This window comes from Opisthorchis viverrini (assembly GCF_000715545.1).
Source record: "Opisthorchis viverrini unplaced genomic scaffold opera_v5_61, whole genome shotgun sequence".
NCBI lineage: Eukaryota > Metazoa > Platyhelminthes > Trematoda > Opisthorchiida > Opisthorchiidae > Opisthorchis > Opisthorchis viverrini.
In genome coordinates, this window is record NW_008751717.1 from 1,375,189 (window position 1) to 1,388,582 (window position 13,394).

The following is a 13,394-nucleotide window of genomic DNA, read 5'->3' on the forward strand; positions in this document are numbered from 1 at the left end:
AGCAAGTTCATGTTTTGACGCAGAAGACTAGATATTTCAGTTAGAGCCATTGTTGCTTGTGAGATTGTGTTACATACTGTTGCATACCGAGGTGACATCGTTGTTGTATTATGAGGGCCCAACCGAATTGCCCGACATGTCGAACATATTCACGAACATCAATACGATCTACGCTGCCCATGTCCTCACGTTAGAAATTCAATAGGTAACGGCCAACATCCGAATGAGTTCAACGGATGTGGGAGGATTTAAAATTTTTCTGTGGGTGTTCGTGCTCTTCTTTTCTTAAAGTTTCGCAGCCTTTGATGTGATCTTCGGTCAAACTTTCTTAGTCGATAATTTCCTGAGTCTGAGAAAACCTAACAAATTAATGCAGGTCTTCTGAAGAGCCAGTAAACACCGGAATAGGATGGTGATGCTGTATCATTTATTGCTGGACGTTGTGCCGTCTTCTGAAGAGCCAGTAAACGCCGGAATCCGGATCTATTCAACTGAGGATAGTGGTGCTGTATCATTTATTGCTGGACGTTGTGCACAATATGGATAAGTTATCCATGACTCAACTGGACAATCAGGCTTATAGTCAACCCTTTCCACCTGGAACCATTAGGAATTCTTTTATCTTCGTTCGCAAATCGACCACCATTTCTTCATTATGGATTCACCAGCATAAGAACCCCATCTGTTATGATATGGATCCCGAATTTCCTCTTTGTGGTGACTACTTCATTGAGGATTCGTGGGTTGCCCGTTACTGGTTATTTCCAACATGGAAGAAACAACTCTACCCGTATTTTCTTTATAGTGCGGTCATCTTCCACGAAACCACCGGACTAGTGCAACGCATTGCCTTCAGCGAATAATCAGTTTTAAGAGGGAACTGCAGCTTGTAGCTAAGGCACTGCTTGTCAGCTTGTTAACATATATTGGCGTGGTAAGCTCCGTATTAAATACTCGTTGTGTTAGAAAAAAGTTAGTCGGATGAGGATCCTACTTTCTCAGCACTACGTAATCTGCCGCATTTATATGTAGAACTAATGCAGTGTGGGATCCGAAACTTGTACTCAGGACGTGGCTTTTTGGAAATCACGTTCTTTAAACACGGATCCATTTTTCCGCACTATCCTAGATGATTTTCAGCCCCGTTTCTTTCGGTCAGTGCGCTAACTTCCTCTTTTGCATCTGCAGGAAACTGTGAGCATAGTGGAAGGCAATCCATCGCGTTTCCAGCTATCTGAAAAGGATGTTGCTGCAAGACGTCAATTTTTGCGCGAAACTCGTGACATAGTTAACTCCGTTAAATCTCAGTTACAAGATGCTGGAAAACGCGAAGCCAATGGTTCTTCTATTTCGTTTAAAGTTACAATTGCCCGGCCATTAACTAACGGCTCAGGTCCAAATAGGTGAGTTTTCGATTGATTTTTTACACTTTTGGAGTATGATTGGACACAATCGTTACCCTCGTTTCGAACGGCAGTGAATAGATTGTAGTTCGGTATAAAAAATTCCTCATAAGAAAACTGCAGCAAATAGGTTTCTGGGAATCACTAAGGGTGTCGGCGTTGACTGATTGATGAAGGCTGGATATCGGTTGACAATCGTTTCTGTGCTGTTCTTCTGGGGGGCCCACAAACGAGTGTGATTCAGGATATGTTACATCACCCTGTGGGGCGCTCACCTGATAGTTTTTTGGTAACCCATGACTTACTTGCCTTTCTTTAATTTTAGTGAACACCTGAGTGGGAGAGACCTGGACCTACAGGGTTGTAGATGTGGTTCCAATACTTCAATCTTGGAACCAATCTTTCCAGTGCTCTTGTATTTATTTTATTTTACTTATTTTATTTATTTATTTTATTTTTATTTTATATTTCATTTTACTTATTTTGTTTACTTATTTTATTTTTATTTTATGTTTTATTTTCTATGAAAAACTCGGAATGCCTCAGTAGTTGTTGTTACCATGAGATCACCATGGCTGCACGAAAAACAGTTCTCTGGGACAAACTTGCGAGGCAAATAGATAGCGTAATGTTGACGAGCACAATGTGTTCATTTGGCCGAAAAGTAGCGGTTCCGTGAAGAAAACCTGAATGTGACTTCTGAAAATTCCGTGCAACGTGCGATATTCACAGCGAGCGATAAAACAGGCTGTTCATATAGGCGTTCGGCCACTGTATCTCAGGAGCTGATTTCACAAGGTGTGTTTAGGTTCCACACCTTAGATCTGTAGTTCACATTTCTCCACCTGCGGTGATGTCTCACTGGTAAAACTGATGATACTGCAAGCTCAGAGCGATCTCTGCAGACACCAATGAGCGAAGATTGGTATCATGTTGGGATTTCTTGATCAGGAATTTCCCGGGTTGTGTACTGGCACTGCCGTCATTGGTCCATTCTTGTGGACCATTTTATTAATTTACGCTGAACAACACGCCCACTGCAGTATTAGGTTATTTGTTTCAAAATGAGCACCCGATACCTGACTGTTGCGCGTTGGTCTGTAACAACCGTTATGTGCTGAATTTCACTTTTTTCAGAGACCCTGTCAGTCAACCTCTCCGGACAACGGACACCCGACCAATCGCATTTCCTGTTCCTAGTGACCCTCTCACAGAACAGAAACATTTACTACGTCAACAGGATGAAAGAATCGATCAGATCGGAGCGAGCATTTCCACTTTGAAGGGCATGTCTCGTCGAATAGGGGACGAGCTCGAAGATCAGGTTGCCCTGTTGGATGACTTTTCCAATGAAATGACCCATACAGAAACAAAACTAGATGCGGTCACGAAGCGCACCGCGCGCCTGTTGCATTTGAGCACTAGTCGAAGACAATGGTGGGCTATCGGTTGTCTTTCCGTCACTCTGTTTGTCATCCTTATTTTACTGGTTGTATTGTGATAATACTGTCTTTGCCAACGTCGATTGATGACTGCACTAGACGCATGAATATCTATCTGCTCGCTTTTATTTAGGTGATGCATTGTCTACAGGCCTCCCTAACTAATGTCGTCTCCACTGTCTTTCGAATCTGTGATTGTCCATCGTTTCTGCGCCTGTTGCAGAAGTTATGTTTACTCACATTACTATGACCATGTTTTTGACCACGTGGTTTTTCATCATTCCATTTCTTCTTGATATGACACTTGACTTGTTTTCCCTGCTATATTAATCGGTGATTGACCGCATCAGGATTTGGTGCTAACCTCCCCAATCATCGGGGCACTAGTCATTGTCCCCGGAAGAGGCCCGTACCAAGTAAGGCCACTCCTTACCACAACCGACTCTTACGTAAACCTAAAGTCCAGTTGGTAGTCACACCAAAGAGAGGTCATTCTCAGAAGGAGCCGACAAGACTAATCCCTTGGAACGGAGACCACCACAGGCAGTGGGGGGCATTTCGCTGCTTTTTTCGAGGACTTGTCACTTCTTGTGCTTTCCGGGAACATTTCTCTTGATTGTCAAGGAGGACCAGTCTGTATCTGGATGAGTCCCTTTTGAAGAGATTACTATCCAGCCTCTCGGAGCTTGTCCCCATCATTGTGTTTTCGTGTACTCACACTTACGTAACCCACCTTTCGGAGCTGGTCCCCCTCATTGTGTTTGTCGTGTACTCACACTTACGTAACCCACCTTGGTAACGTGTAAAGTAACGTGAAGTAGGTAGCTCGAAAATTGGTGACAATGGTAGAGGCTCAAAGTTCACATGAGCATCCTCTTGTTCCGAGCGAGCAGTGGGCTCGTATGAACCAGCCCTATGGAGTATCAGCATCATTAAGTGGGCGCTGGATTGGCTTATCCTTCTTTGAACTGTCACTGGTATATTCATACTGAGATCAGTTACATTTTGTAGAGCGGTGACACAAGCGTCCTTGTTAATTCAAATATTTTACCTAGTACTAATGCCATAACGTATGTATACTTTCCCAACGACTCCCACGTGTTATAGAGTGAACGCTGGGAATACAGTCACACCGCATGGTTCACTCAAACTCTGGAAATTCTCAGGGGTAAGAAGTGCTAGCTTCAATCAGTAACACTAGCTGCCTACTTTTCATCCGAACTGTGGAGCCTGGGGATGTTCAGGCCATTCCTTGAGGACCGTGTTGAGCCCATGAAGGATGGACCGGGCTAGCTCCGAGCGAGAAGCGTCTTTATAACGTTTATATCCCTACTCTAGTACACTATCGATATTCACCCATTGCAACACCTACCACACCTGTGCCTTAGAAACACGAGCGAATTGAACTAATGCGCACCCGCGATAGATTCTTGTTAAGATCGGTTTGATTTTGTAGTCTCGTCAGGATAATCCTAGGTATTGGAGTGCTATCAGATCCGCCTACGTCTACAACAATCGCCTTGTTTTTGTTACTTCCAAGCCAGCCCCAGTTTCGGATGCTTCACAGGTGCTGATGTCGCTTCTGTTGATGGTCTTCTGTCGGTTTCGACGCGTTTACTGATAAATGGGTTATCTCAGTGTCTTGCTTATCTGAATGTCGGTGGAAAATTGGTCGGATTTGGTTTATTTTGGCACCATTTATAAGTGAGGCGACCTAATCAGCGTGCCTACTCTCATCAGATCAGTGTGTCTTTGAACGAACGAACGAACAGAACAAAGTCAATTCCACTGCAATCGTAGCAATGCAATTTGACTACGTCTCATCTGAAACATTCCTTGGGGAAAAATTCGAAGGTCATTCGAGTCAGCATATCCAGCACCTTACAAAGAAGTAAAATTGTTTGAACTAGGTAATGTACTGAAGTTATGAACAGGACAATGTGAGTCACCACCTTTGTATCACTTAAACCCCTACGATGCGTAGTGGAGACGGGGAATCTGCGTTGTCACGGGAAACGGATACGATTAGACGGTAATTTGAACACTGGCGCTGTTGTTGTGGCGCGAGGCCACCATGCCCCAGCGTAAATATGCAGCTGGTCTGTTATCCAACTCGGAACTTTTCATCCAAAGCCGATGGTCGATTGCTAGCCTGTGTTTTTTCAGGCCTTGTGATCCGACTGGGTGGTATGACCACACAGCAGACAATGCAGGCCCGGCTACTGGTGCGGCGGCAGGTTCAGGGCTTGCAAATGTAGCACTCGCAACCGCAGAATGGCTCGGTCCATCATCATCATCATCATCAAAGCAACGTCGAGGTTCACACTGGTGCTTCACTGCCGTACAACCATGAGGTTCGTCTTATGATATTTAAAACCCTATAGTGAAAGGAAGAGAGAGTGAGTGATGAAGAGGACCTAGTGCTGATCTATTTCAAGCAGTCAAGCACAGGTGGTGTCATGGGGACCCCATCCTGGAAGGCGCACAACATAAACAGCATAAACTCTTCGTGATCTCCTTCACTCCCTTCTGCCATGTCATGCGGTTTGCGCAATTCTGAAGAAGGCACGGAGAACAACACTCGGCCCACTCAAGGAGGATCTTTTGGGAGGATTATGGACATTAATTGCTGTTCCTCTGTAAAGTGCAGATCGATTTACTCCGTAGCCGATGATCTTACCAAACGGTAACCTCTTTACATACATGATTGCACCGGAGTACAATTAACTAAGAAGAGATTCCATGAAATTCTCTGTAGCTGTGTTCGACGATTTCGGCTACGCGTGACCCACTGCCTGGAAACTTGTTAGGATCATCTAAGGATCGGAATTGTTGATATGGTGCTTTTTTGTCCATGTCCGCTGTCTATGTCCTGGTATTTTATATTGCTCCTGCTTCTGTTGGATGCTCATCCAAACATAGGCATCACCTATTTAATTTGTTATGTTGACACTTCTTGTTTTCAAACCTAACTATCCAATTATTAACCGAAATCACAACAACAGAATATCTGTATAACATTCTTTACGGATTCCGAGGCAAAACACCCGTATAATATCTCAAATGCAATGTAACTGGCTTGTAAAGATTGCCATCAAATTAGTGAGCATGGTAGAGGTGGATACACTTACTGGGCAGTGAGCAGGGCGACAAATCGCCGAAATTATTTGTCTACTGAAAAGCAATCAGTAGGCAAGCTGGTATGTATTTCAGCACAAACGGCTGAAATCCTAGAAAGACTGGGTAAGTGCTGGAAAGATGTTGGATTCCATAGCCGGTTGTACACGATCTGTTACGGGTGTTGGAAGAATCACCATTCCTGGAACAGGTCAGTGCATTTCTAGAGATAAAACTCCGCGTAGCCAGACGAACGTGCGCATGCATGAGTTTAACGAGGGGAGAATCGATCGAATGTATATCTACCCTGCAGTCTCACTGTTGTGGATACAAATCAACAGTTATATAAAAGCATGATTGTACAATAATGACCCCAATCTTGAATCTTGCAGTTTTCGGGTGAAGAATTATGGGTCTTCAGTCCTGCATTCAGCTAAGAAGTTGAACCTGTTCTGGATGAGTTTGTCTCTGCAGTATGACTCTCACTCGTTGGGAAGGTTTCTTGTGTTTGCGCGAAATTCCGTGAAGTTCCGTGATCTACAGATCTTCCGGCAACTCCAGAGAAACGGTGTGAGTTGGTCATCATTTCTAGTAGTGGTTGTATTTGCTGCTGATGATGTGGGTAGGGTCTGGTTTGCAAGTAAGTAGGATAATCTCCGGTGTATACAATGGACTGTGAGGAGGGATACTGAGTGTAGCTAACGCTCGGTAGTTGCCTTTCTTGAACTGCCTGTAACCCCACTGTACCAGTTCCTCCTGCTTGCCCCCAAGAGAAAATCGAATTGAGTGCAGATCCTGGATGGATATTTGGCAACCACGGGTTGTGCATAGTGGACAGTGTATCTGTTGGCTGCATCACAACCGGATTGTGTTTTACTATACTGTCAGATCCATTCACAGTTGAAGGGACCGATAGACTGAGAAAAGACTGAGCGGCCCCTTGGAAGGCTGTAGCACCGTTTGGCACTGTGGGTCTGAGCAGAGAGGCGTTACCCACTAGTGGTTCAAGTGGTCGTGGTACGTCATATTCGTGACTACCTGTCCCGCTATATGTGTATTCGGGCATTGGCCAGTACGCCGGATTCGGGGGTGGTGTCACGGAATTACGATCCACCGGTGGAGCTGGAACATTGGTCAACAAAAGCGCTTGTGGTATGGGATGTCTTCGTACGGGTATAGTGGATGGCCCGGGTGTTGTGCTGAGGCCGTTGGTTCCTGAAGTCAAGAGTGAAAAAGCTGAATCACAGTTCAGCGTCTTACTAAAATTAGTGTCATGTAGGATGGAACGTTCAGCTACGGTATGTGAGTGTCCAGAATTTAGTAGTGTAACTGCTTCTTTGTTAGTCGACAGATTGAACCAGCCTTTCTTTGTCTTACTGTCTTGCGAACTCCTATGAAAGTCCTTTACCGGAAACTGAGGGAACTGACAGAAGCAATGTAGAAAGTGTGTGACAGAGTAAAGCAAAGCTAGCGTGACAATGAAAGTGCCAAATACAGCGCCTAACAACTGGAGTAAAGAAAATCGTTCAGTGAACAGGTACTCGTAAGCCCCCGCTGTAGTGCTAACACCAAGTGTTGATTCAGCTGCCACAGGTATGAGCTCACTAGTCGATCGATTATGTACTGTGGCTGCCACTGAGGTATCTTGCACGGTATAGGGGTCGATGACGGTAATGGGAGAGAATTTCGACGGTCCGTGGATACGCACAACCACTTCATGCACTCTAAGATTGGACATCACTTCACCGATGTCTTGACTTGGTACCTGCATGCCGTTGGAACCGAGGCGATCAATGGCGTCGAATACATGACCGGGGCTACGTGTTCGTGGGCTGTCATCGTTCCAAACTGTACATGTGAAATTCTTTGCTACTGGTTCTTTCAGGCTGACGTTCAGTGCAATGCTTCTTTCAAATAGTCTGGTGGGGTTAGGGGTTTCGGCTGTACCGTACATACGGTGCTCGCTGTGAGGATAGTGGGATGGACTTTGGTTCGGTGTATATTGTGTGACGGCGTCCAGTGTCTTTTGAAGCTTGTGTCCGTTTATACGGTACGTCCACGCTAGACTAGGGGCTGGTTGTCCCTGCCCAATGCACGTGAGTTGGGCATGATCCGCTTGGTTTGTCAACAAGCTAATATCTATTCCCACAATCTTCGGATTCGGACAATAAAGCCTCCAGCTCTGGGGCAGTGGTTTCCCGAGCAACTCTGGTGGACTGCCACAGGTCAGGTTGAGTTGGTACATTCGCTTCGTACCTGATGTAGATGGACGTTCAATTGTGGTGGTTATGGGGTCAGGTTTGACTTTCGCACGGTTATCTATCTTGTTTGTTGTTTCGTGTTGGTGGGCATATAGTTGTTCCTCGAGTAGCCTCGATAGCCAGAACAGTTGACAGTTACAACTTAATGGGTTGTCTGTCAGGTCAATGGAACCCCAGTCGTCTAAGTTAACAGGGGATGATTCTGTCGATGAGGTCCATGGCCTAATCAGTCTCTCAAATCGCGGATCCAACCAGGTTATCTGGTTGTGCGAAAGCCCGAGCTGCTTTGGTTTTGCCTCGGCGATGGTCTCATAATCCACATCTTGTAACTTACAATTTCTCGCCGCCAAGTTATTCACCTCGGAACCGCGAAAAGCACCTCGACCAAGAACCAAACCAGAATTGTCTGTCAGTGCGAGCAGGTTCAAATGAAGACCACTGAATGCACCGGGTTGTATCATTGTAATTCGATTTCGGGACAGATCCAATACTCGAAGTTGTCGCATGGCTTTGAACGTGTCTGGATGGATCTGTACGAGGTTAAAATTGCTGATTTCAAGATATGTCAGTGTTTCGAGGCCGGTTAGGTTAAATGCAGTTAAGTGCCCGTTGTGTGGTGTTCCGGACTGACTGATTCCCAGGATACGAACTTTTGCCAGATCTGGAGGTATCTGTTGACTATCCAAAGGTAGCTGTGGCACCGATGACTGACAGAATAGAACTGGTCTTTCATTTTCGGTTAGCTGCATGCACGCTGACACAGTAACTCGACTGTGACCAAATACTATCGTTGTTACTGTCAACAGAACGGAAAGAATCGACGCCATCCTATGATGAGTAATGAAATCCCTGGAAAACGTGGGCTTCAGGTGCGGCTTTCAGCAGCTTTGCACACTTTTAGCGTTGCCGTGCGAGCCGAGGCTGCATAAGAAAACGGAAAATGGAAATTGTTTAGTTTGAATTAGGCATATAAGAATTGTGGAGCGGTTATCCCCTACGAATGAGCGCTGTCTTCTAAGTGAGTGAATCAAAGTAAAAATCGTAAAAGTGGGTTAATGGATGGGATGATGTGGGTAAGGATCGACTTACTAAAAAACGGCGGCTCAAATCTAATTCAACCAGCTGACAGACATCTAGATTATTAGACTCCGAAAATTCCCCTATCTGTGAAACGGCGGCTTAAATCTAATTCAACCTTCCACAAGCTGACAGACATCTAGATTACTAGACTCCGAAAATTCCCCTATCTGTGAAACACACTGATTCAATACGCCAAATCGACCTCAAGTGTTTCGTTCAAACTCTACTTCCTCCCATCAAAGACAGCCCTGATCCTCTAGTTTTGACAAAGGTTTTGAATGATATACAAAGTGGACCGGATGCACTTGTTCGTTTTGTGCAATATCTTCACACCGTTGTTTGGAGGCTTAATGACTCAGGTATTGTTTTCAAGCTTCAAAGATGAAACTCAAGTAGTTCAGATGCAGGTGGTGGTGAAATTCGTAATCACCATTGTGTGAACAGTCCAGACGCCACAAGATAAAGTGCGCCAGGAGCATAGCAGGACTGTTCAAAAGCTGCGCGAATATTTCAGCTGCATTTGGGTGGTCGCACAAAGGCATGGTATGAGGGAAGAGCAGTCCGGGTATGTACACTTCTGACACGGATATGTACATCATCGTACTATTCTTTGTCTTTCTAAGATCCTTCAGTACTCGGAAGCATGACCTGAGAACTTGCCGTAAACGGATGAAGTGGAAATATACTTATCTTAAAATGCATGAATCACATTAGGATGGCAATTAGTACATCGCAGAGAGACAAAATCGGCCCATCCGACGAGACCACTTGTAGAAAATTAAGAATCGACGACAGGCGCTGTTAAGCATACAGTCTCGTTCCTTTTCAGACGTCATCTGGTTTTTAAATACTTCGTGCAACACTACCATTCGTTACTAATCGAGAGGAGGATGTGGAAAATTGTTAGAAGAGGGACAGGGCACAAATGTTAGGTGGTAATTTTGATAACTTTTGGGTCTGTAGAAGTGACAAGAATCCTGATTACGGGCCCAACTACGTACAGTAAAAACGAAAAGATAAAGTTCCACAAAGAGTTTCTCTCTCTATTAATTCCATATACGATTGGATCTGTATTCAAAATAACCTTGAGTATATTGAGTGGCGTTAGTTCAAAGCTTGTTTATGAGAAAATCCAAACGTACAAAAAAGCTTATTCCAGCAAGTTAGATTTGCATTAGAAGCTCCATAAGATGTTCAAAGCAGTCAACGGTAATATCAAACTTGAACGTTCTGCCGTACTGCCTCTCACATCGTGTGCTGTGGAACCGTCAATTAGGAAATGCCAAAATGTCCAGCATAGAAGGAACATCACCGGTGATCGCCTTCCCAGTCCAGAATAGACCTTGCTATTGGGGAATGGTAAAGTTCCGCCAGTAACTGTGTTCGTCATTGGTTCGGAAGCTTTTTTTTCGGTTGTGAAAGCAAACAGTTGCTCTGAATTTTGATGGAAATCGTCTACAAAGTCAAACACAGCTGACGCCCAGTAGTTCAGACAGCTGATACATGCCACATAAAAAAGTGAGTTGTATCGTTGGACGTGATAATGCATGACGTTCGACCGTTGCATTATGACCAAAATGCGCAGAACTTGTTGCCCCAGAAAACCTGTTCTTGTGTGTGTGCGTTTATGTATTTGCGTCATCCATAAGAACTGGGCTAAACAACAAAGCAGTCAGCAGAGAATCAGATAAGATAACCACAACCATGGAATAGCAATCGGTTTTGCAAGTTCAAACTACTCGTGTTGTTTGCGGATTACCAACCAGGTCGACGAATATCGATTCGTAGAAATAGTGGAACTTCTCTTTATCCGAGTTCACGTGGATTTAATATTCTTGATATTCAAAACATACTTATCTAACTGCTCAGGCTTGATGGTGTTAATCAAAATATCATTATGTAAAAATGAGTGACTGAGCTCCGGTTGTGGCTAGATTTGATCTGGTTACCTGAACGCCTATTGATGAGAATGTAGGTCCTATCAAATGATCTCTTCAATAGGGTTTTATTGGCACAGTGCCTAAATTCTGATTGTTATGGAACTAGAATGTGAAACAGACTTATACTCATTATATCAGTTTGAGAATGTCTTACACTGGTACATTAGAAAGAGGCGTGCCTATGTTTTACATCAAATCATACGGAAGAAATAGTGCGGCAATTTTTCAAGTGAGTATTCCAGTAAACAAACTCTCACTACAAAGCAGTCGTCGTGTAATTTCATAAAGCACACTACTCATAAGGTTGCTGTAAACTGTTCAACAGCCAACGACCGGTTTCACCCTTCTTGGGGCTCACCAGGTAAGCGCAACCGTCAAATAACTTCGTTATCTGCTAGAACCACTGTTGTGCCTTGCTTTCTCCGGAAAATGTAAGAAAATGCGCGCACAGACATCCTCAGCTATAAAGATACGGAGGCTTGGTTTTCCCTCTCTTTCAAAGCTCATCCGATCGAAAAACGGTTCATTACACTCCAATGCGTTCAGTAACTTAAAAGTTAAAGGTAATTCAAAACGCCGATAGTGATATTCATTTTTTCTATGCGGTGACACTTTGGTTTTGATATTCCTTCACCCCAGATGCTAACAGATGGGTTGAATTCTCACCCGTGAAATGCGTCATCACACTTTCGTCTTTCCACTTTGTTCGTGAAACCCGGCGTCCAACATGTTTTTCTATACTACTGATATCGGTTAATTTACGTGGTAAGGTGGCTACCCTGAACAGGTTTCACCAATAAACATGGAGTATCGAAATTTTAAGCCGTTTGTATTGCTTTGGGCTAAAAGCACGCACCATCTTTGAGACTTTGTTCAAGAAGGTCAGCTCAATATTCCTTTGAGCAAAACAGTCGACCAATACAACGGCGGTTGGATGAAGAGTTTCCCGTAGGGAAATATGAGTGCAAACGGCGAAGTCAAATTTGCCTCAGTGGCCATCAGCATCAGTACGTGATACATCCAGAAATATTCGAAGGCATGACACTTCCATCGGTTTGATTTCTGGGCTTGAAATGGACCGGTTACGTATTTAAATTTATCTGGAGATCTATTACTCCCTCGATAAGCGTACCAAATAGGAGCCAGCTGATTGAGGTGGCGATAAATAAGAGCGAGACCTTGCGCAACGTTCTCCTGGGGATAGATGGGCTTTCTGCAAATGGCGGTGGACCAGTCGTATTCAATTACTATGGAAGTAAACAACCACGGAACAGTCCAATTTCAACTCAGGAGCCACCTGACGACCGAGAAATTCCTATGGGAAACGTATCTTAGTTTGAGGTCACGTTACTGATAGTCATTCACTGGTTGGGTGAGATTTTGTTCACTGTGAGTATGTGTAAACACGGTAATAACTTTATTTGAGTCCATATTAGCTTTTTGTGTTATAGTGTGATTTTATGTATCAATCTCCGTGCTTCCCACTGTTTGCATTCTGGTTATAAAGCAAACAGAAACATAAAACAAACCGCTTTTTCCGTTATTCCGAGAACGTCCAAGAACGAGGTCAGGGCGGTGTGTGGCCGGAAATCTACACATTTACATCTAATAAGTGATGCAGATGTCTCTTCAAAAAGTGTTCTGGAATGTGGATAATTCGTGTAAGATAAGAGGAGGTCAGTCAATTGGTTTACAGTTGATCACTTGTTTGCTTCAAGCAAAGGACTGTCACTTAAGATAAGAGAGGTAAGTCAATTGGTTTAGAGTTGATCACTTGTTTGCCTCAAACAAAGGACTGTCACTTTTCGCTACGTAGGTGTTGGGATAAAGGTCTGCTATTGATGAGCCTGCTTCGTTTTGAAAATTAAAACGTCTGCCGTCAAATAACGTCTACACGTGATGAGAACGACCATCCATTTGTTTTGCCTCGAAGAATTCCATTCAGATTTCCTGAACTGCCAAAATTTTCGGACGATGGTCCAAAATTCTCTTTTAGTCGTTCGACTAAAAGAGGGGCTGGCCAAATAGTCTAGACTACTCGATGGTCATAAGTGCCTTTGTTGTGCGCATGCGAACTATGATTATTATGGAAATTCTTTCAGCCCCAAGACCAAAAATCCGCATAGACCAAGAGGCTTCGTCTATTCCTCA

At 44.1% G+C, this 13,394-nt stretch overlaps 2 protein-coding genes across 2 annotated transcripts in view; one reads left to right on the forward strand and one right to left on the reverse strand.

Moving 5' to 3' along the window:
* T265_03981 (hypothetical protein) overlaps nucleotides 1-3,106 on the forward strand; it is a gene marked incomplete at both ends in the record, with an annotated part of 7,156 nt that extends 4,050 nt beyond the window's left edge. Inside the window, 2 exons of the mRNA XM_009168588.1 lie at nucleotides 1,189-1,403; nucleotides 2,541-3,106. Of these exons, the coding sequence (XP_009166852.1) occupies nucleotides 1,189-1,403; nucleotides 2,541-2,904 (579 nt within the window). The remainder of the gene's footprint in view (nucleotides 1-1,188; nucleotides 1,404-2,540) is intronic.
* A 3,289-nt stretch (nucleotides 3,107-6,395) lies between these two features.
* T265_03982 (hypothetical protein) overlaps nucleotides 6,396-13,394 on the reverse strand; it is a gene marked incomplete at both ends in the record, with an annotated part of 63,402 nt that continues 56,403 nt past the window's right edge. The window contains one exon of the mRNA XM_009168589.1: nucleotides 6,396-9,144. Coding sequence (XP_009166853.1) covers nucleotides 6,396-9,050 — 2,655 coding nt within the window. The remainder of the gene's footprint in view (nucleotides 9,145-13,394) is intronic.